This window comes from Gigantopelta aegis, chromosome 4 (genome assembly GCF_016097555.1).
Source record: "Gigantopelta aegis isolate Gae_Host chromosome 4, Gae_host_genome, whole genome shotgun sequence".
In the NCBI taxonomy this organism is placed as follows: Eukaryota; Metazoa; Mollusca; class Gastropoda; order Neomphalida; family Peltospiridae; genus Gigantopelta; species Gigantopelta aegis.
In genome coordinates, this window is record NC_054702.1 from 14,418,293 (window position 1) to 14,443,282 (window position 24,990).

At 36.2% G+C, this 24,990-nt stretch overlaps 1 protein-coding gene across 5 annotated transcripts; it reads right to left on the reverse strand.

Annotated features, from left to right (window-relative positions):
- Positions 1-562: 562 nt before the first annotated feature.
- LOC121372690 (putative deoxyribonuclease TATDN3) lies at positions 563-24,978 on the reverse strand. 5 transcript variants are annotated; one of them, XM_041499147.1, is made up of 12 exons: positions 24,850-24,978; positions 22,282-22,314; positions 20,649-20,722; positions 19,830-19,875; positions 19,496-19,531; positions 18,234-18,296; positions 9,928-10,005; positions 8,413-8,444; positions 7,692-7,747; positions 6,314-6,426; positions 1,129-1,209; positions 563-861 (listed from the first exon to the last, which is right to left on the reverse strand). In XM_041499147.1, exons 1-12 carry the CDS (start codon positions 24,937-24,939, stop codon positions 718-720), a joined length of 846 nt encoding a protein of 281 aa, XP_041355081.1. In that variant the 5' UTR covers positions 24,940-24,978; the 3' UTR covers positions 563-717. The 5 variants fall into 5 exon arrangements, 4 of the variants coding, with proteins under 4 accessions (XP_041355081.1, XP_041355083.1, XP_041355082.1 ...); XM_041499149.1 differs by lacking the exon at positions 19,496-19,531; XM_041499148.1 differs by lacking the exon at positions 22,282-22,314 and having other exon boundaries at positions 24,850-24,963.
- Between the last annotated feature and the right edge of the window lie 12 nt (positions 24,979-24,990).

The window sequence follows — 24,990 nt, forward strand, 5'->3', positions numbered from 1 at the left end:
CACACGCTATATTTTAACAGTGCCAGAACCAGCTTCGGTGTGTGTTTTTGGCCTTATAGGATGGAGAGGCTAAATTGTACCTTTAATGTAACAACGACAAATGTATCTAGAATATAATTTTTTTTATTTGGGAATACATATCACAGTTACTCAGATGAAATAAAATGTATTACCCATATGGTTAAAAATATCTTGGTACATATCAAAGTGATACATCCCACTAGAATTCCAAGTGGGACGTAACACTTCGTGACGTCATTGATTGGCACACTACAACCTTACAGGAACATCAACCAGTTGAGTGAGATAAATTAAGATTGATTATGGTTAATAAATAGGATATTAAACTTGCGACCATTTTGTATCATGTTTATGTCCCTCGTAAAATAATTTTCATCGTCACTCGATAAAGCTTGTGACAACTAAACATTATTTCACTCGGAACATAAACATCATATGAAATGGAAAATCATTTAATATCCTATAAATATTTAATGTTCTTAAAGTGCCGTTCTTATTATGCAATTTGTCACACTAACTAGTCACATGTGATTTGTTGTGAAATTTTTTATATTTTTTAATTGATACGACTCCCGACATCACTTGGGTGTTCTCACGGTACATTTCTATCGCATATGGCAAGTCAGTGCGAGTAATCGCATATTGAGAACGTCCCTTTACAGTAAAACAGCTTCAAAACTGCAGCAACAGGAAGGACTACTTTGCAAAAAATTTCACCAGTTTTGGAAAAAGCTTTATAGCATTCTGTGTAGTAATAAGTCTGACTTCCTTTGGATCTATTTTCTTTACTGTAGCAATGTAATCACAGGAAATGGTAACATTTGCTGGGACATTTCTTTCCTGAAATAAAAAAGAATAATTATTATTAGAATGAACTTGATGGGTACCCACAAGATAATCAAATCTCATAGCCTCAGTTGACTTTTAAAAAAGCGATATGTCTCAGATGTGTACCAATATTTCACTCAACACACACCGTACCCCCCATCCCCATTCTAGTTGTATCTTGATGGCTTGTAAACTTATTTTAATAAATAATGTCTGTATGGCTGGCAATCAAACTCTGTGGTGATCACAGTAATCGGCAAATATTTTTAAGCAGCATACCTCTTTCACAGGTCCTAAGGCTGGAGAATCTGTTTCCAAAATAATGTTTTCCAGGGGTAACTGAGATACCAGCTTATCTTTCTGAAAAATACACAACTCTGTCAGTTACAAAACTACCTTTATGCACTTGGAGGCTTTGCTTAACCATTAAACCTATATAAAAACACTGAAAGCGATGTAAATTGAACACCCATGGTTCCAAATAAAAAGTCTGGTTTTATCTGCTTTAAGAGAAGTTCTGTACTGGACCATGAAAACTATCTGAGTGAATACCCATTTAGAAGGGTTTCACTGTATTTAAAATTTAAATATAAATACTGTTTAACAAAAATATGTTGATCCCAAAACCTTTAAAGGTTTCCCCTTTTAAAAAAATACCTAACTTCACCTATCACCTTAGTACATGTATACCCACCCACCCTACGATCTAATGGACTATTTGCATCCTTAAAGGAATGCTAAAGCAAGACTTTTGGACTGGTGTGCCTATTCAACAATACATAATGCACATTATTGCTTAATATCAACAAGTATAATCGTATAGTTAATTAATAAAATGGTTAAATGTGATGGCTATTATATACTGAACAAAAAAAGAAACTTCCGATTTGTACATATAGTATTTGTTGTGTTAAAGATTTCATTGTGTAATGAAATTATATAGGTAGTATTAGCCTTGAGCAGTATTATCAGGATTCATGAATTTTATCGATTATTTTTGCACTGTTAATCGTTGACAACGTGAAATCCAATTTGCACGTGCATGCATGGTTCGACATGTCCCGTGTAGTATTCGGTCAATTTGTTTTACTTGTCTTACTGATATTGTTGTCAAGTGAACGAAAACGCTTCAAAATTTGTAAAAAAATTAAAGTTTTTTACATTGTAGCATTTTTACTATGCTAAGAATACCCAATACTTTATGCGAACGGGCGATTGGCATGCTTGATGCTGGCATGTCGACAGAAGACGCTGCAAGGCATGTTGGGAGTTCTAGTCGAGCGATACGAAATCTTCGTGTAAGATTTCAAATGACAGGAAGCACCAATGATGTGCCACGTCGTGGACGTCCGCGTGGTCAAGACCGCTAAATCATGAACACGCATTTGTGCAATCGATTCCAAACTGCCACCGCTACTGCTGCTAACACACCTGGGCTTCATAATAACTGAATCAGTGGGCAAACTGTTCGTAATCATCTGCGGGAGAACGGTTTACATGCACGACGTCCTTACGTCGGATGCGTTTTAACGCAACGTCATCATCTAAATTGTCTTAATTGGGCACGTGTACACACGACGCTGGAATACTGTTCTTTTTTGGGATGAATCCAGATTTTCTTTACAACGTGGTGATGGCAGGGTGCGCGTCTACCGTAAGAGAAATGAACGCTATACTGACTGTTGTGTTCTTGAACGAGATCGTTGTGTCATGGTCTGGGCAGCCATTGCCCATGGTTATCGTTCACCACTAGTCGTCATTGATGACAATTTAAATGCTCAACGTTACCGCGATGACATTCTCGCTCATCACGTCATTCCTCTGTTCCATAACAACGCCAACATCTCGATTTTTCAGCATAATAATGCCACCTCTCATACAGCTAGAGACACTGTAAATTTCTTAGGACAAATAACATTGATTTCATTGATGACTGGCCCGCTAAAAGTCCTGATCTCAACCCCATCGAGCATGTCTGGGATAGTCCGGACAGACGATTGAGGCATCGTCCCAACCCACCCGCTAACATCAACGAACTTCCACAAGTGTTCATTCAGGAATGGAACAATATTCCACAGGCAGAAATCAACACTTTAGTCAATTCTATGCGCATGTGATGCACTGCACTGCAGTGGTCAATTCAAGAGGTGGTCATACCCGTTATAAGTGTTTTTGTTTTTTTTGATCCCCTACCACACTTGGTCAAAATTTCTCCCAGTTTCTGTTAACCTATGGCCATGATTTTTGCACCAAACGATGCATCATGGAACACTCTTTAAACGCATATATAACAATTATTCCCCCGGTTTCTTTTCATCAAGTTATGTTCAAGCAAAGTTAGCGGAAGTTTCTTATTTTGTTCAGTATATATACTACTCAAAAGAATTTAAGGGTAAAAAATTTAGATTGATATTTAGAGTGTATTAGATTGATAATGTAAACTACACCAACATTTTTATTTATTGTTCCATATTTACAAAAACCCACAAATAAACGTCACTGTATACAAGAAAGTCACATGACATGCTGTTAAAGTTGAAGGTTGTCAAACATGGATTTTACACATTAGAACATTCGTTTAATAGTGTGTGAATCCACCCCTAGCGCGAATACACTCGACACATCGTTGCCTCATGCTGTTGATCAGACGTCTGAAGAACTCTTGGGGAATGGCCTGCCACTGCCATAAGAAGTTGACCCAGATCATGAAGGTTGGCCGGAGGGGCATGGTTATCCCGAACTCTCCTGCCTAATTCCTGCCAATCTGCTGAAGGCCTGGGAGAACCAACGGTCGGATAATCTCATTCAGATAGCGGATTCCATTCAGACTGCCATCCACCACATAGAGGGGGGTCCTGTGGTGGATAGAGATGCCGCCCCACACCATGACGCTGCCACCACCGAACCGGTGACGTTGTCTAACGTTAACGTCAGCGAAGCGCTCCCCAGGACGTCTGTAGACACGAACCCGACCGTCGTTGAACTGGAGACTAAACCTGGACTCATCAGTGAACATCACTCGACCCCACTGAACACGTTGCCACCGCAGATGAAGCGTGCACCAGTGACGTCTGGCCGTTCTGTGACGTGGTAGGAGTGGTGGTCGAACAGCCTGGCGACGGCAGCGTAGATTATTGGCTCTCAGATGATTGCGTATGGTTTGATCAGACACTCGAGTTCCAGTCGCAGTCCGCAGATTGTCACGTAATCGGCGTGCAGTGGTTGTGCGTTGACGTAGAGCCATATTGGTGATGTAGCGGTCCTCTCTATTTGTAGTGCTTCGGGGTCTTCCCGAACGTGGACGATTTCGAACAGAATTCGTTGCTTGGTACTGTTACCACAGTCGGCCAACGACACTCTGACTGACACCAAGTCTCAGAGCAAAATTTCTTTGCGTATTGCCATCCTGAAGCCAAGCAATAGCCCTTCCTCGATCTTCGATAGTCAGTTGAAGTCGTACCATTGTCAAATTTGGAGTGTGCACCATACACGAACGCAAGCTCCAATTATACAGAAATTCAGCATTGGGAACATGGAATACACGTGCAAAGCGTGCAAATGAAGCGCTTTGTGAAAAAGCAAGATATGGGCACTTAGCAGACCTTTCGCTTTCGCCCTAATTTACGTGCAAATCTAAGCATGTTTTCGCCATTAGAACTAGTCGACAGTGTCAATGACAGTGGATTTTAATTCATTTATGGGTTGCTTAGACCCACTTTCGTCAAAATGGAACAATACCATGCGTGACATTATGGTCTAGCTAATATAATTGACATTCAGAAAATAATTTCGAAAATATCGTCTGACCCTTAAATTCTTTTGAGTAGTATATAACGGGCGCAGCCATTTTGTACCATCCCAGTGAATACGCCCTCTGGCGAGCTGGTGGTTACGTAATACCTAACGTTTCACGTCAGGTATTGGTCATCGAACTGAAGAAACAAAACATACCTGATTTTTGCGGATGCATCGCAATGTTCTGTAATAATATTCTTCCCAGTAACACAGCAACGTGTATATGTGGTTTATTTTTCAATACAAAATAAACCACCATTGTCAAAGTGTTGAAATAACTATTATGTTTTGTATATAAATTATCCCACATACTGAAATAATAGTCAGAGTGTTTTCTTGCTTAATTGGTCTTTTCTTTCCGTGGCCTGTACCTGTGGTTCTTGATTGGCAGGTGTATATTTAGATGGTCCCTAAACACTGTGTCTAGACACACTAAAAAGACGTGCCTCTTTTATGAAGATCACAGGGTATTGTGTGATAACATCAAATCGTAATGGACTTTACCAGCTTTATTGCTGTAAGTAATTCTGTAAAACCCTTGATTAAGTAGACTTTCCCTTCTAAAATGACAAAACTGATCAATTACGTGTATGTAGTCCCAGAGAAAAGAAAATTATCACTTGGGTATTTGAGTGGTCGTTTTTGCTTGAACGTATCCTACCAATAGGCCTAATAATATGCATTTTTTCTTTAGATTTAAAAAAACAAAACAAACTATAACTCCATTTCGTTATACTGATGCAAATTGAAATATATTTAGTTAAATAGTTTATTATAGGCTACTATCAAGTCATTTATTATGTTGTTTTACAAGTCAGGTTGATGAAAGCGAAGCACCTTGTTGTAAATTAGAGCATTTGTTTACACTGTGCATAACAGAGAAGTTGGACCTGAGCTGACGTCACTTCGCCCCAAGCTATACCACCGGACGTCACAAAAACAAAACAAAATGACGGCCCCCAGTTAGCAGGAATAATCGTGGTTTTTTATTAATTCTAAAATTACGTGTTTTTCATTTGTTAAAGTGTCAGTATGTGTCTGTGGTCCGAGTATGCATCTTTCCAACACATAAGGCTCTTGTTGGAGTTTAGTCTACCTTTAAAGGAATTACCTTGATATCTTAGACATTGATCTACTATTATCTGGCTCAGTAAACCTACCAATCGAAGAAAACTATTTCATTTTCAAAGCAGTACATAAATGTATAGCAGATAGAAAGGGATTCAAGTTGAACTAACTTATTATTCTGATGTTTACTGCCCCATATAAGGTTTAGCTCCAACAATAGGATCATCACTATCATAATTTTTCTCGACTATCCCATTTCTATTCTATCTACCTTCTATTACAATTAATAAATACTAATTATGTTAAATACTTTATGCCGCTGGACATTATGTCATTATGTTTTATATATGATTATGGATATTGATTATTGTCTGATGTCCATCTTGTTTAGGAGAGCACTTATATAGGCTCTGCTTGTTGTGCAATCCTTTTGACTTTTTTTTTCTGATCAATAAAATATTTCAAATCTAATGGGACTTCTCTGAACATGCAACAGCCAATCAGTGTGTGTAACTTTCCATTATCAGTGTTGACAGACAGGTGGTTTCCATAGAGACAGGATGATGGGAGAGGAAATGTGAAAACTAAAGGCCACATCTACCTGTTGGCTCCGTACAATGGACGGTGGAATGGAGAAATAGAATCCTGCTCGCACTCCATCAAGAGCCACCGATGGCTTCCCGTCAAATGCATGCATCAGGACCCTGCTAGCCCCTATATTAAATCAAACATATATGGAAATGTGAATTAATTCTTGACTTTATACAAAATAGTATATGTAAAATGTTGGGAAAGACCTTGATATAGGCGTATGCTTGTGGATTGGGTCCATGCTTGTTGAGCAATCTCAATTTACTGCATATATGGGCACAGCGGAGCATGAGGGCTCTAGCCTCTGAATCAAATATATTATTGGTAGTAAATCTTAAGACATACCCCCGAACCACCTAGAAATGTTCTCAGTCAGCTGCAAATTGTCAATATATATCCAAAGTATTATTTTAGCCAATCATCCAACTTAAATTTCTTTCTTCTTTTCATGTCTAATAAAGCCAAACCTTGCTAAACTTTTATGTTGCTATAAGTCACTTACTTTGATTTCGCTAAGCTTTAAGATTGTTAATATTTTATGATTTACAGTACAGTATTTTTAGTAATCATGTACACAGTTCATAATGCATGCTAACTCTTTCACTGGGTAACATTTAATGCTTAAGTGATAAAACAAGTAAATGTACCTGTCTACTAGTATGAGAAAATTATGTCAAAGGTAAGCTCAACGCTTTTTATGCCTCATAGATTTTGGGTACCTCATTATTTCAAATGCTATACTAATTTAAAAATTAGGTTAAAACCTTTGAAGATATAAAGTCACTAAAATCCATTGATTAAATTATCCTGGTTTCTTCAAATTTAAAATTATGAATTTTATCAAATTCCACATGCTTCTGTTCATCCTAGTTCTTGTAGCAACTCAAAATGCATTTATGTCCAGAGGCCACCCCAATATTTCAACAATTTTGTTTGTTGTTTTTTGTTTTTAGGTTGTAGGTTTTTTTTTAAGTCTTAATTTTCCTTAAAACAAGTAAAATTCCCACTATCGCTAATTGTGGAAGTTTAGTGGACATTGCATTCGTTAGCTGCAAACATAAGTATAATACAGGTTTGCAATTTATAAGGAATCGCAACTGACAACTTTTGGAAAATTCTAGGTGTGCTAGGTGTCATGTGAACAGTACATACGGGTACATATTTTAGTGTCCTTTCTGTTTAATATTCTGACAATATTCTCCAAAAGTAGATATCTTTGAAAATGTTTCAAGTGGGGCCAACTGCAAGAGGGGGACAGCCCTCACACACACCCTCTCTGCCAACCCAATGTCAAATTCCGTATGATGCCGACATCAAAACATTATGTACCACAAAACTAGCATCAATGATTTTTAAAAACTTGTACCCGCTAATAAAGTTTAAATTACCTAATTCTTTTAACAGTGCTATTGTTGGTCTTCCCGCTGATCTCGAATGAACATTTCTGAAAACAAAATGGAAATTAAACATTACAGCTTTACCATAGTATAGAACAAAGTATTGAGATTCAAAATTTTAAAGGCACATGATCCACTTTTTATGACATCACAAACTATTATTTGACCACTGAAACATACATTACCTGTATTGCCTAATTAAACGAATTTTTTAAATTTAAAACAAGTTGGTGATTTTTTTTCAAGGGAGGAATTTATCTCTTACAGAAATAACAAGCTGAAGAAAATTATTTACTTGTGCTGATTCCTTCTTCCTGTATGATGTTAAAATTACAAGAAAATTACAAATAAGCATTCTTCATCTATATCACAATGACATTATTTACATTGTGTGAAAAGTATGGTATCAAAATGCGGACTCCAAAAGATGAGATACCAATCAAATTTCTCTGAAAAAATTAGATTTTATACGATACAACTTTTGTCAATTTATTTTCATTTAAAAAAAATGAACTATCAAACATACATTGCCCCCACAGAATACATAAGTTAACCAATGAGATTACTTCAGTAAGACATCTACAGTGATAATACATTTTACAATAGTGATACATGTAACACCAAAACTCACCACTGTTTGATATCATTTTACTGACATTGTCAGACATTTAATTAAATCTAATCCATGTATAATAAAAAAAGATGTACTTACATGGGAAGATCATATTTTTGGGCTAGTTGAACCTAAAAAAAGATACATAAGAATTCAATCGTTATATTCGAAGTGTAACATTTTTGCCTAAATAAAATTTAAAAACTACAAAAGATTTTTCTTTCTTTTTTTTCTCTTTTTTTTTACTGATCTTCAGCATTAGTCACTCACATTTTCCAAGGTGGATGGCAGATATTTGGCACTGTTCAGAAGCGCTTGCAACGTACACCTACTATTAGTTTGATTAAATATTGTGATGTCATTATTAAAACCAAACCAGGTACATAATATCTGGCCTCTTGGCCAATACCAACTGATCAGGTAATAAAATATGTTAAAACAAAATCAGGTGCATGGTACATGTTTGAAAATGTTTTGTAAATAAGCAAATGATATGAATATCCTCAGCATATTTTTAAACTGTGGATTAATAGAATCTATTACTGTTGTGAGGTATAGATAAGGCAATTCCAACCTAAGGACAAAATGGGTTTTTTTAATGGGGGCCAAGGTTTACAGTGATTGGTTCTTTTTCTTGTTCATTTAATTAGTAACAAAACATCATTTTGTAAGCTGATATTTGTTTATTCTAAAAAACTTTACCTACAAACTGATTTAATGAAAATAGGGGAAATAGTCCACATTATAAAAAAATATTAAAATGTAACAACTTAACAATAAATATAAAGTGAAAATATTAATTTGTTTAAATATTTTTAAAACAATGATTCAACGTGAAGTGTCAACTTGACAAGTAAGTACTTCAACAAACTTGAGTTATGTCATCCAGCCCCATGGAAAAGCTGGCTAATTCAGTACAAATGGAAAGAAATTTCATGACTAACATATAGATAATTTGACACTTGGTCTATAAAGTGATAAGAGAAGAAACCTGCTATACAGATTACTAATAAATAGCAAGTCCTATATATGTGTGTTTTCCCGCAGATGGCACATACAACAGACTTTGATAATACCACCGTCGGTGGGCCTATTGGGCTATTTCTCGTTCCAACCAGTGCACCACGGCTGGTATATCAAAGGTGGTAGTATCTACTACCCTCTCTGCGGGATGGTGCATATAAAAGATCCCTTGTTGCTAATCGAAAAGAGTAGCCCATGAAGTAGAAACACCAGGTTTCCTCTTTGAATATCTGTGTGGTCCTTAACCATATGTCTGATACCATATAACCGTAAATAAAATATATTGAGTACGTCGTTAAATAAAACATGTCTTTCTTTCTTTGATATACCAGTCATGGGGAACTGGTTTGGATGGGGGACAACCCAACAGGTTCAATGACTCATCACAAGTCGGGTTACCAGCCCTACCCATCATGGATGGAGAGACAAGGACTGGGATGTAGATGTAGACAACTATAGAGGTTGAAAGATGGTAGGAGTTGAAAAACAAATTTGGTGGATGTCAATGAACGGACAAGGATATGGGGGGAAAAGGCGAGAGAACAAAACATGTTACTATGGATGTTTTATTAAAACATGTTTAACTTTTACCTGCTGGGTAAAGACTAACTTCTGTGTTGTTTTATCATCATCAGCTTTACAGAATCTTGGAGTGAAGTCCAGTCCAATCTATAATGATAATAGCTGATTTTCACAATATTTATTTATTTCAATGTTTTTTTGCCATGATAATGAATGTAAAATCTAAAAAGTCTAGAAACAATTATAAACAGCAGCACACTGGGCTATGAACCTTGCTTATAATAAAAAAATTAATGTCTTCACAAACACTTCCACAAAGTATGGAGACTGACGTCATGGCAACACAATAGAAATTGCATGCAGCAGTTTGATTTCAGTTTAAACAGTTCAGTCCACAATCAAACACAGCCAGTTTGACTTTAAAAGTTGTATAAGCAAACAACCTACTTTAGTTATTGAAAGTCATTTGTAAGATGCACAATCAGGGTACATCATGGTAGCTATTTGTCAAATTCCTAGTATCTGCAATATTTCCAGGATGTTCACAGTATTCAGGAAAACAACATCATTTGTATACAAGTTAAATAATTTAGCAACTGTTTTCTATCTTCTTGTTGTTTTTTGTATTGTTCTTCATCTCGTCATTTGAAATTAACCACCTTCAATTCAAATCTCCTTTAAATTATAATATTATAATAACATCAATGTTTCTCTTTGAATCTGTCTGTCTATGTTTAAAATTAAGAAACTTTGTTAAAATAAAGTTAAAAGTTTGTTCTGTTTAATATCACCACAAGGGCACATTGATTGGACCTCAAATATTTGGAATTTGTTTTCATATATTTTTTGTTTTTGTTTTAACTATTGAAATAAAAAGACCCTTTTTGACAGCGGGCCTATCCGTCACTATTTTCAACGAGATATATCGGGATTGGAGGGCACAACGGTTAGGCTGCACCTGTTGGGGGGGGGGCAGGATGGGGTGGTGGGGGGGCAGGATAGGGGGGGCACGCCACCGGAAATAGGATAGGCCATAGGGCATAAGCGGTTTAGGCCGTAGGGTGAGTTAGGATTGTCCGAGGATTGCTCTCCCCCCCTCCGGGTTTTGGCTGCACTGAAGTTCCCGATAAAACGGATGTATTCTCATATTTTTTCTTTCTAATTAATAAATAAGTAATCAAATCCTTTTTAATTAATTTTTTTTTTTTTTTTTTTATATAAACAGACTTCCTGTGGCATATGCCCTAACCTCAACCACCACCTCCATTCCTCATCCCTAGGGCATAAATATATTTTATTTTGGCTGCCTGTTAAAAAATTGGTGTAAAATTGATATGAGCTCTGTATATTTATTTTGAATATGTATGTATATATACTCTTCAAAAGAAGAAACGCAAAACCACATTGTCGTAACATTTGGAGAATTCATTTAATTATTGAATGGTGAGTCCGATAATTACCAAATGTTGCAGGATTGTTCACAATTCACTCTAGTCCATTGTGAGTAAGTGATAGGACACACCACCAAGGTCAAGGTCATCTGGAGTCAATACCGGGTGTGGCCTCCGCGTGTGTTGACAACTGCCTGGCACCGCCTGCCCATTGAAGCAACCAGAGTACGGATGACGTCCCGGGAGATGGTGGCCCACTCGGCCTGCAAGGCTGCTGCCAGCTCGGGCAGGGTCTGGGGCTGTGGTTGTCGCTGTCGGAGGCGTCGGTCCAACTCGTCCCATAGATTCTCAATTGGGTTCAAATCCGGTGATATCGATGGCCAAGGAAGGACATTAATGTTGTTGTTCTGTAGGAAAGCCGTTGTGAGACGTGCTGTGTGAGGCCTGGCGTTGTCATGTTGGAACACTGCGTTGGCGTTGGCCATAACTGGAACGATGTGTGGCCGGAGGATCTGGTCAATGTAGCCCTGTGCATTCAGGTTGCCCTGCACGTGGACCAGGTCAGTTCTGCCAGTGTGTGAGATGGCTGCCCACACCATGACACTACCCCCGCCGAATCTGTCCACTTCCTGCACGCAGTTTGCCGCATAACGTTCACCATGACGCCTATACACGCGACATCTTCCATCATGACGTCGGAGCAGAAATCGGGACTCGTCACTGAACCACACCTGTCTCCATCGCAGTTGAGGCCATTGTCGATGAATCTGGCACCACTGCAGTCGGAGTCGACGGTGTTGTGGTGTTAAGATGACACCTCGAACTGGACGTCTGGCACGAATTCCTACCTCACGTAGGCGGTTCCGTACGGTCTGGTCGGATATCCTGCGCAAACCTGGTATTGCTGCGGCTGTGGAGGTGGCAGTAGTCAATCGTTCCCGAAGGTGGCGTACCCGGATGTAGCGGTCCTGCCCGGGGGTAGTGACCCGTGGTCGACCGGATCTAGGGAGGTCACGTGTTGATCCATGTTGCTGGTAACGGTCCCACAGTCTGGAGATGGTGCTTGGGGACACATGGAATGCCCTGGCAACGGCCGTTCTGGATTCGCCTGCGTCTAGTCGGCCGATGGCATTGTTTCTCTGCGGTTCACTGAGACGTGGCATGTCCTGGATTGTCAACTGTCGGCCAGATACAGAGGCCAGGCAAGCGAACACCCTGCACTTTTATACTGTCGGTGTTCATGTTGCACGTACAGACAACGCACGTGCAGTGGTGACATGGTTTGCACGTGGCTGCGTTTTTGCGAATATTCACATTTTGGAACTTTATTGTACAGTAGCTGCGTTTTATCGAATGTAACCGTGGGAATGTGTTTGGGACATGCAATGACCTTATATTCACAAAGCATGAACCGGTAGGAAACATAAAATCGGAGTTATAACCCATTTGTACCCTTTTGCGTTTCTTTTTTTGAAGAGTATATATATATATATATATATATATATATTTTTAAACTACACCTTCAAAAATTAAATATTAAATTTTCCCCCAATATTTTTTGGCTTAATTTTAAAATTGTCCATATAATTTTTCTGTCCAGGAGCGGAGCCCTGGCTTTCCAGAGCTCGGCCCCGGGATAGACATGCTTGAAGCCTTAGTGGCATATGAGCATGTTAAATATTATCTGTCTATCAAATATTTGGTAATTCTGGAAACCTGCTACAATTTTTTCATTAGCAGTACTTCTACACAGACCGGACATGTTTAAATAAGTTCCACACAATGAGAATCCTAGTAACCAAAAAAATATAATAAAATAAATAAATAAATAAAAGATAATAATTACAAAGTGCTAAAATATGTTACAATATATATTTTTTCAAGTAGAACATAACAAACATGTAACACAGATGAGTCATGTTTATTAGTGTTAACCAGGTAACACAAAAGAATACCTGTTATACCTTAATTGGCAAACAATAGACCATGAGTACATTTCATTGTTATCAGTTACAGAAACTGTTAATCCCTTAACAGAATCACAGATCTTAACTGTTAACTGAATTAACCAGAATCTAGCTGACCAATCAGAAACGGCCCATATGTAAATACAGTTAACCATCATTCCCATGACCAATCAATTTTCATCTGAAATAAGTCATGTGACTTCAGTATCCAATGAAAAGGCTAGACATGTTTTAATGTAAATGATAACAGTTCACTAGTTGTAATAAAAGTGAATGCTGCCATTAGAAAAATTATTTCCTTCACTGGACATTCTACCAACAACTTGTTTTAGCTACTGCAAATCAAAGTTTCCTGTTATAATGTCTTCTGATGCTACTGTCATGTCCTCGGTTAGTGTGTTTCAAACTGATGATGTGACCTACCAGTTAGTCCAACTTCAGGATGGAATATACGAGATAGCTGAATCAAATACATCACCAGAAGCTGACAAACAAGGTATGCATCATTCAATATATTTAGATTACTTATAATTATTATTATTTGTGTAATCATGACTCTGGTTTTGTGCTAATCAAATAAACAATATTTTGGTGATCTGCTATTCCACTGTCAAATTTAGTATGATGATTTTGTACCCATGATACATATAATTTTTTTAACAAATAAATATTACAAGAGGCCTATTGTTCAGGTTTTACTCTCTAGTAGATGATAATTCAATAATTTGTAAAGACCAACTTAATTTCAACATAAGAATGATGATGTATGAGATCTAAACAAAAAGAAAGCATGGTTAACTTGCATGCAATGGAGTTGTTTGAATTTACATAAAGTAAATCGCAAAAGTATACGGTGAACAACCTGGGTAATTGTCCTTTAAATTCCAATAAAAACACAAATTCAAAATATCTATAAATTTCCAAAGTCTATGCCCTAGAAACCTATCTGAATTTTCAATGTTATTGTTTTTTATTTTTTTTAAAATATCTATGTTAATCTAAAATATTAAATCTATATTAATATAAACTATTAAATTGTAGAGGCTGAAACAGAATGTCGTGGTATGGTACCAAAAGATATCCTGTAAAAATTTGTGCTTCTTTCATCAAAATCATTTATGAGAAAAATCATGTGCAGTGACATTTTCATATCACACATTTCATGTTACTTCTCTTATACATAAATATAAATATTACAATTCTTCAAACAAGGAAGTGGTGGGTCTAGGAGGAGTTTCATGTATTACCACAGATACAACTGTATGCAAGAGACGTATTGGCTTCTTTATTTCATTGTCACTAGTAGATACAAAATTCACTGTAATGACCACTATAGATTATCTATGTCAAATTATATTAAAACTATACAAATTACATTAAAAATGTTAGGATATCACGTATTTTGGCTGCTGTAGTAGAACCATTTGTTATTTCATACTTTTCCACTAAATGCATGTGGTTAATGCCTGCATTTATAGTATGTTAATTACAAATTAGCTATCCAATATGAGCCATTGTACTTTCCAATCAACTTTTCTATGTTTAAAAAAAGAGAATTTAATAATCTATTAGCTTGTAAAGAAGATCCCAAAGAATTATAGTAACAAGTTTGAGATTTTTCCAATTAAAGAAGATGATACAGATCCTAGCCTAGACCCAAACCTGCAACACTTGGATATGGTATGTCTGATGGAAATAATTATGAATTTGTTTGGGATATTGCAAAAACCTGGATGACCATAACCACTTGTATGAAAATTAATATTCTAAATAATAAAATGGAAGCACTTAAATTATCAAAAACAGCTTTAATAGTAAAATCTGTCTGTCAGTTTAATTTATTATTCAATTTCACTGTTAGCTTGTGGAGGCTGCCTGAATTACAGTACTAAGTTTCAGAACTATCTCATCAAAACTGTAAATGAATTTTGTATTTAAATATCTCTCTATTAGTTTGTGGAGATTGCCCCAGAGGATCACTATCAAGTTTCAGATCAATCCTATCATAAAAGTGGACAGATACCAGAACATATTAGAACACTGCTGATTAACAGAGCTAAATATCACTATTGTAAAACATCATGTTTATTTACTGCTTCGTGACATATCATATCTGGTTTTAATTATTTAATATTAATTTGTGTTTTTCAGAGATGTCCGACTTGTCTACTGCTATAAGCCCTACATCAAGTGAGAGCAGCTTTCAGGAATCACTCGATGCTCTCTTCAACTCCATCCTCCCCGATGACGAGTCAGAATCAACTGGTGAGTGTGTTTATACTATTACACTTAATAACACTAAGAGTACATTGATTTATTAATCATTGGCTATTGAATACCTGGATACATTTTTCAGAGTAGCAAGGATCTTTTATAAGCACCATACCACAGACATGATAGCACATAAACCAGTCATGGTGCACTGGCTGGAATGAGAAATGGGCCCATCAATGGGGATCGATCATAGACCAACCACGCATCAAGAGAGTGCTTACATATGCATGTATGCAACATATATATTCAGTAAATGATGTGGATTGGCAAACATGCCTATATTAATATCCTATCAATATATTATTTTTCCCATCCATTGATTTCTGATCTTATCTTCACTGAAGGTTTTGTTTAATTCAATCTTAATACATATTGGCTGATGTTATTTGTTTTAGATATGTTACAGACAGTATGTTTTTCACATGGGCGACAAAGGTGTAAATCATTTTCTATACAGTATTCAATCTCTAATGGGTGTTAATTCATAAGCAGAATTCTATTTATAATTTTTCATACAAACCTACACTATTTTTTAATAATATCCTTACATTTTTAAAATTCTTATATATACATGTTTGCCCTTGCAGATGCACCAGAAATGATCACAGAGGACCAACTGGGAGATCCATTGTTTGACCTTGCAGATGCACCAGAAATGATCACAGAGGACCGACTGGGAGATCCATTGCACTCTCTGATCGTTACTCTGGAGGAACAGCAGTCAACACCAACACTCCAGTCATCACTGATGGACATTCCTGCAAACAGTCCGCTCGTCAAACACCCATTCTTCAACGATCTCCGAGGAATCCTGATGATGGACTGCCAGCAGACAGACCTGCCCAGCCATCTCTTCGAGACCCTTGGAGCCGACGAGAGTCATGTGACTCTGCGGAGACAGCAGCTCGAGGTCCAACTACAACAACTAGGAGCCCGATTTCCAGAGAAAGTTGGAGAGTTGTCTACCCTGTACGAGTACTACTCAGCTGCAGTTGAGAGCGAGAGGATGTCGTGTCTACAGAACCAGACGTCAGATGTGTACAAGACTTGGCTCAACTCAAACTTCAATGCACAACTAATTCAGGTAAGCTATTTCACATTGTTCAGAACTAGGGAATTTTTCAAGCTCAAATAAATATCTTGAACATGAACAAAATAAGATGTGTGCATGTGGTTAATGCATTTATTTATATTAATTAAAAGCTGATATAGGTATAGATACAAATTTGGTCCTTAATGTCTAGGCCTAGATGTACAATTTTCTATTTGCTGTAGATTGTATTACTGTATTAAATTTTTATTGCAAATACTACTGGATTTAGGGATTCAGAGGTTTCAAAGATTTGTTTTCTCTTACAGGTGATAGACAGAGTCCAGACGAGCCTGAATCTACTAGAAGACAGCAACAAACCCACAAAGACCAGTTCCTGGATGTCGGAGGTTCGTCACCGCCCAACGCTGTCCAAGAAAGCCATTCAACTGATGGAGTACTGGTACGAATCCAATCTGCACCACCCGTATCCCTCGGCAACTGTCACTGAGGCCATGGCGCATGCTGGCAGCATCAGTGTGGAACAGGTGAAGAAGTGGTTCGGAAACAAGAGAAACAGGGGAGGTAACACTCGCACGCTCACCGAGATCGCCAAGAGGAAGCATCGTCTTCGACACATGTCATCCCAGCAGCACACACACAACAAGATGATTGGAAGTCTGGCACTTTATATCTGAACAATTATTGACTTCATTGTTAAATGTTTATGTTGATTCATTTTGTATATATTAGATTGATAGTCTTGCCCAATTGTTGGGTGTTCTTAAAAGTGCTATTGTATAAATATATATTCAATAATGTTGATTTTCATTACAGTGCTATTGTTATAAAACTGGTTTTATGCTGAAAAAGTGCTATATTATTGTATATATTATGATAATGCTCTAAACATACATATTTTGTTATAGTTATTATTAATGTGTTTTACTAGTTGTACTTTGTACTTCTACCAACTATTTTCATGTGTATGCTATGGTTATTAGTTTTGTACAATTTGTTATGTATTATGTGTAATACTATTTACAATAAATGCTATAGCTAAACATTTGTGTGATATATTTTTTATTCAGTGCTACTGTAATATTCAGCTGTTTTTTACTTAATAAACCTGAAAAAAACTGTTTGCTTTTTATTTTATTATATTTAGTATATTACATGAAAATAGTGTTTATAAGGGGTTGTTCAGAATGTCACAAGAGACAGGATTTTTTTAGAACCATTCCACATTTTTTTCAACCCTGACGGTTTTTGATATATCAATCACAGAACATGGGTGGGATCTTGTTCAGTTGATAGAGTCCTCGGCTGAGGTTCTCTGACCATGACTGAATGTGAAAGAATGTGATATGTGCTGTCCTGTGTGTGGGAAAGGAAATAGAATGATCCCTTGCTGCTAATGGAAAAATGTTGTGGATTTCCTCTATGTAGGAATTACCAAATACCAATAGCTGATGATTTGCTGGTGTTAACCAAAACTAAATTTTAAAACTCATTGCCATAAGTGTTCAAGAATCAGTAAAAAGATTAGTGCTGACCCAGAACCCAGGAAGCAATTATTTGTGATACCCACCATTTTAATCTAAACCAAGCAATGCATACAATAAACAAACATGCAGTCAACTTACATACAGTGCCTCACCCCCCCCCCCCCCCCCCCCACCCCACACCGGTCATATTTGGAAGAGCCATTACCTCTCCAACAGCTCCTAATCTTTCATGGTGTCTTTCTAAAATAGCTGCCACATTTTCTATGTCCTGTGAAAAAAACCAAAGGAACTAGTGGTACAACAAAAACTATGCTAATGCATCTCTAGATTTATTAAATTTATTATCATCTTTCATGCTCTTGTATAGTGTTACATTACACAGAAATTGAATAGATTAAACCAGTATTTCTACTATCATGAAATATTTTCCTCCAGACTAATAATATAGATAATAAACATATTTGTCAACACTGTAAACTATAGTTTTATTTCCAAACTACTTCTTAATTATTAATAATTATATTTCCGTTACATTCACTATAATTTAATGCCATCCCACTGGACTACAACATAAGTTTATTCATTTCTCAGACTTGTTTTTGTTACCTCAATGAACATATAAGAATTAAGACTCCTAAACTGCTTCCACAAAATTAATTTCAAGCCTTACTTCAAATTTGTTTTTGTCGAACATGAACGAAGTCCACAAATATATCACTAAGTTGCGAGAATGATATAAAAATGCAGACTACATGAAATAGGTATAGATATTTGATAATAATTATTTTATATTTCACACTTTGTTAAACGATGTCACTTACAATGAATAATTTTCTTTGGTGGGAATATCAACTTCCATCTGTTATTTTGCCTAATGAATGATAGTACTATTGTTTTACTGAAATATTTCACCTAATGTTACATTTATACTCTTAAAAAAAAAGTAGGGGAACCTGAAATATTAAAACATGTTTTGACTGCAGACATTCTAGTAAAGAACACACCGAAACACATTCCATAGTTTGCACATGCATCACACAGTTGCCCCGTACATATATGTGGGATGTCATTCTCGATTTTGACAATTTCCAGAAAGGTTCATTAATCACTATGGAACATTATTTCTGTCAATCCTTTTCATTCTGTTGATCATACAGTTGTTATTGTTTTGTTTTTAGTCATTTTTATTGTTTGAATTTGTGATTTACTGATAAAAAAAACTGTCAACTTTTAAGATCTTTGGTGGTCATAAAACCTACTGTATTACTGAACTTCCGGTTGTAATGTTTGCCAAATTAATTCACTATTATCCTATAACCATTCCCCACAGGTAATAACCTTACAATTTTGGCAATTGTAAATTCTTATTACAGTTCCCCTACTTTTTTTGAAGAGTATAATAAAGATCTATTCAGTCATTATATTTTACCTATGTAGTGACCACAGGATAGATACGTTACACTTTACCTTGAGGTTAACACTTCTTGCCTGATCAGCATCTTGCTAAAAAGCACACACAAATCCAATAAATATTCAGAACAATAACAGAAAAGTACACATTTATGACTGACCTGTATACATCATTACATGTATAAAATTCAGATCTGTAGTTTAAAAAAAAAAATCTCATCAGAAACTGAAAACTGATTTTAATGTTGATTATCCTCATTTATTTAAATACATTTTATATTATTTAAACATAAAAATCAATTTGCCTTAATGTATGTTAATGGTTTTATTTAAAAGAAGAACGGAATGTTTGTGGTGATTTTAATAATTTTGACCATGTAACACAGTATACCTGAACAGGGTGGACTCCAAGACATGGCAGAACAAACTCTGGAAATCTGAAGGAAAAAAAAATATATATAAATAATAAAAACCCCCAGAAAGAACAGATTGTAATTGAATAACAATAAATGTTTTAAAATTGTGTAGTGATCTCTGAAACTTGTGTAACAAATCATAACGTGATACTGAACAAAATTGGAGATTAACATTTAGGGACAAATCCAAATCCAAATGTTTTTCCATGCCCACATCCATTAGGTGCAGGCATGTCCAAACTGGGTCCAGTCTCGTGTCCTACCCTCTTTAACTCAATTAATTGGCAACAATCCTGTACTGTTGAATGTTTTAAAATTGTGTAGCAAACTTGCACAGCGAATCGAAGCACAATACAGAATAAAATGTACCCTGCATTCTGAAAAGTCTTTATGGTTATGGTTGCTTCTTAAGTGGGTAATTAGTGGAAGGAAGGAATGTTCGTCTCAAAGCACATACAAACATTTTAAAACTATGGCTATTTATTATCTAACAAGTGACACTTGGTTTAAAAAGTAAGAGGAAACCAACTGCCGTTACATAGGCTAGTCCTACTGTATAACAGCAATGGATAATTTTACGTTATGCCTTTTCCTATACACACAGCACATACCTAGACCATAATGATTGATACACCAGTGGTGGAGCACTGATTGGGATGGAAAACCCCCAAATGTCTACTGAGACAACCTACTGTGCCACATGTAAGTGCTCTACCACTAACCGACATCTGTGTCATCTCGTTTAAAACATATTAAGGTCTTTTCGAGATCGGCCTACAATCAATTGCTGTTACCTGTCAGCCAAACTAATCACTTTGTTGAACTGTGCCTCATTCTCAGAAACAACCAGTGCCGCTTTTACTCCTATCTGAAATAAAAACGTTTTACCAGTCTCAGTCCGTTATTATCAAATTGCATAGGTTAAACCTTATTTTACAACGCAGGTATGAAGACTACTGATGGAACAGCCATAACAAAGCATGCATAGCCCTACAAGTGTCTCGGGGTACTGCATTGTCCATTACTTTGATAAAAATTTCATTTCAACTTTTTTTTCCATGCTTATATCCAATTAAGGTTCAAGCACTCTGTCCTGGGCACATATCTCAGGTATATGGGATGTCTGTCCAGGACAGTGGGTTAGTGGTTAGTGAGAGAGAAGAGGGTTTAGTGGTCTTAAAACTCGCCCTGGGTGGGCCCTGGTACCGGGCTGCGCACCCAGTACCTACTAGCCTTACGTTCGATGACTTAACCACAATGCCACTGAGGCCAGTTCGATAGCAATGCAGCTAAGACTGTTCAAGCCTTTTGTCTTCACCACTGTATTAAAAATGAGATTAATATATATAATTTGATGGCAATTTGCCCTGTCAAAAACCTAGCTAGAACACAGAATCACTGTTTCTACTGGCCGATTATGTGGAGTGATTAAAGCAGAATAACAAGCACACACTAAAGTTTAAGTTTGTTGTTTAATGACACCACTAGAGCACATTAATTTATTAATCACCAGCTATTGGATGTCAAACATTTGGTTATTTTGACGTAGTTTTAGAGAAGAAACCCACCACATTTTACCATTAGTAGCAAGGGATCCTTTATATGCACCATCCCACAGACAGGATAGCACATACCACTGGCTTGAATGACAAATAGTCCAATGGGCCCACCAATGGGAATTGATCCTAGACCAACCACACCTCAAGCTAGCACTTTACTACTGGACTATGTTTCGTCCCTTCTAGCAGATTATGACACAAGTACGTCATCTCCACAGATAACTCACAAAACAGTTCATTTGTTGAAATAAACAGGAAAATAGTTTTTTCCCTCATTTTTATTTTATTTTATGGATTACAGATAAATAAAATTCACAATTTTTTTCATCACAGGATAAAGCTGATATCTTACATCATTAACTAGTTATTCCCTATATAATTTATTCTTCCAGGGTGATCGAGTGAATATGTAATGAATAATTTGCAGGACTGTCCTACATAAATGACTGAATGTTTAATGACACACCAACACCAAACACACACAGATTAGATATTACGTGTCAAACTAAGGTAAGGCCCTACATAAAAACTAAAGTTTGTTTTGTTTAACGACACCACTAGAGCACACTAATTAATAATCGGCTATTAGATGTCAAACATTTGGAAATTCTGACTTGTAGTCATCAGAGGACACCCGCTACATTTTTCCATTAGCAGCAAGGGATCTTTTATATGCACTTTCACACAGACAGGAAAGCACATACCACAACCTTTGACTATTTGTGGTGCACTGGTTGGAATGAGAAAAAAAACCCAATCAGTTGAATAGATCCACAGATGTGGTTTGATTTTGTGACGCAAGCACTTCAGGCAAGTGTCAAATCCCGCCTCACATAAAAACTAAATTATATATTATACTATATCTTACCCTTTGAGCTTCTGCTATTACATCGGCAATATCCTACAGTAGAAAAACTAAACATTAATAATTATAATACAACCTGTATAAACAAGATATAGAAATTTACAACATACATTCCAGAACATATTCTGATAAAAAAATAATAATAATAAGGTTGACAATGTTTTATTTTGTACTATTATTACAGAACATTTTGACCAATCAGTGCACAAAAATCTACAGACCAGTATGTTTGTTTCTTCAGTTCTAAAAGAAAGACATGATGTAACATGTTAAGTATTATGTAAATAGCTGCTCACGGGATGGCAAAAATAGTTTGTTCCATTAGTAGCAAGGGATCTTTTATATGCACCATCTTACAGACAGGATAGTACATACCACAGCCTTTGATATGCCAGTCATGGTGCACTGGTTGAATCAAAGGGATGAAGCAAAATGGCTGCACCCATTATATATACAGGTATGTATAAGCTGTCACATTTTTTCTGTTTTATTAATTAAATATACCACTATACTTGATATTAAGCAATAAAGTGTATCAAATATTGTGAATATGCATACCATTACCAGTCCAAAAGTCCTGCCTGATTCTTGTTTTAAAGATTTTATAAAAAAAAATTGTTTTTTCAAAAAAACCCTGAACATATCAACATAACAATGTTATTTGCTCAATATAGAAATGATAATTATTTGAACAGGTCTGGACTTATTTAAATTACATCACTTTGCAACTCCCTACAATAACAGGGCACAATATTTCACGACAGCTGTTGTTCTGTTCGTGTGTCAGTTACACAACTTTAAAATCAAGTGAACTGCCAATCGGTTACATTTGTGAACAAATTATATCCTAAAATTATAAGTACCATATATCAGTAGTCAATTTGAAAATCAGTTTATTTTTTTTAAATACATTTGAACCACCAATGTAGCACAAAACCGTAGTTCAATTGTTTTTGGATTAGGTAGGTCTAACTCATTGGTTACGTGAATTATATTCACAATCGTTAACCTAATTAAAACTCACATGAACCGACTTCCGGTTACCTAAGATTTTGAAATATTGTCCCCTGCAATAGCAAAAAGCTAGGTTCAAAATGCTATTGGAATTTTTTTTTTTATTATAGTTAAAGTTTGTTTTAACGACACCATTGATTTATTAATCATCAGCTACTAGATGTCAAATATTTGTTTATTTTGACATATCGTCTTAGCTATATGTTTTCCATTTGTAGCAAGGGATCTTACAGGCACCTGAGACATTTTTACCATGTATTCAGTGACTGCCATTCGCGCCCATGCACGTATAAATTCTTGCGACGCGAAAAAACGCTCCCTTTGACAAATTTGCAAGGTGAACTTTTTTTACTGTTAACTTTATAATTTTTGACAAACTGAAAATGAAAGTTTTCCTTCTGTCGAATTTGACACTTACACTTATGGTCGATGTCAGAAAAGTAAGGATCGTTAGTATAATTATAAAAGAGAGTGAAACAGATGACAGTGATAGAGATATTACTTTTATTGTTGTATATTATTATCAGTTTGGTGACATTTTAACAGTTAAGTTATACTACTATCGGAGTAGAGCAATTACTCTCACAAAACAACAGGGGCAGGATGTAGACCAGCAGTAAAGCATTCTCTTGATGCGCGGTCGGTCTAGGATCAATCTCCGTTAGTGGACCATTGGGTTGTTTCTTGTTCCAGCCAGTGCTCCATAACTGGTGTAACAAAGGCCGTGGTATGTACTATCCTGTCTGTGGGATGGTGCATATAAAAGATCCCTTGCTGCTAATCGAAAAGAGTAGCCCATGAAGTGGCGACAGCGGGTTTTCTCTCTCAATATCTGTGTAGTCCTTAACCAAATGCCTAACACCATATAACCATAAATAAAATGTGTTAAGTGTGTCGTTAAATAAAACATTTCCTTCCTTTTTCTCGCAAAAATTTTTTAGGGGAGCTTTTTTTTTTTACAAACGGTTGAACACTGATGTATTTCCATTATACTACACTCAAAATTAGTTGTGATCCATGTAAAAATGCATAGACATTCGTTTGCAACCCTATATAGCTGTTTGGTAGTAATGCTAATATGATTAAAGGGACAGACCCTAGTTTTTAAAACACTACAGCATATTTTTCACTATTAGAGCAGTTTATGATCACTGAAATAAACATTACTTATATTTTATTGTTTAGATTATCCATTTCCACAGTACCGAAGTGTTTCTGGTCATCCCATTATTTTTAATATCACAAAATGCATTTTTCATGTTTAAAAACGCATACATACCTGTGTGTATGAACTATGTAGCGATTGTTGGAGTTCTAGTCTATTTTTAAAGGATATTTTCCGGTTTTAACTCACAGAATCTTGTTTTACTCTGTTATAACTTTATCTAAGTGTGTTACAGGTTTGTAGATTAACTAAACTTAGTGTCCATTTTTTACGAGTTGAAATTTGGGTCTGTCCCTTTAAGGTGTGGACTATTTTTATCTCATGAAAAACATTTTATTCTTTCTGTGGTTTTTTAAGTCTATTAAAATTTACAGTATTTAAAATAAACGCACTTTATCAAATACTTCATCTGTTAGATGACTGTGTGCATCAATAAAACAACTGCTGTAACTACTTTGCAATATTGATAAAGACTCAGCCATGCACAAAATGTCACCACTCCGGTGTTCCGGTTGAGTGAATTCGACTCGTTC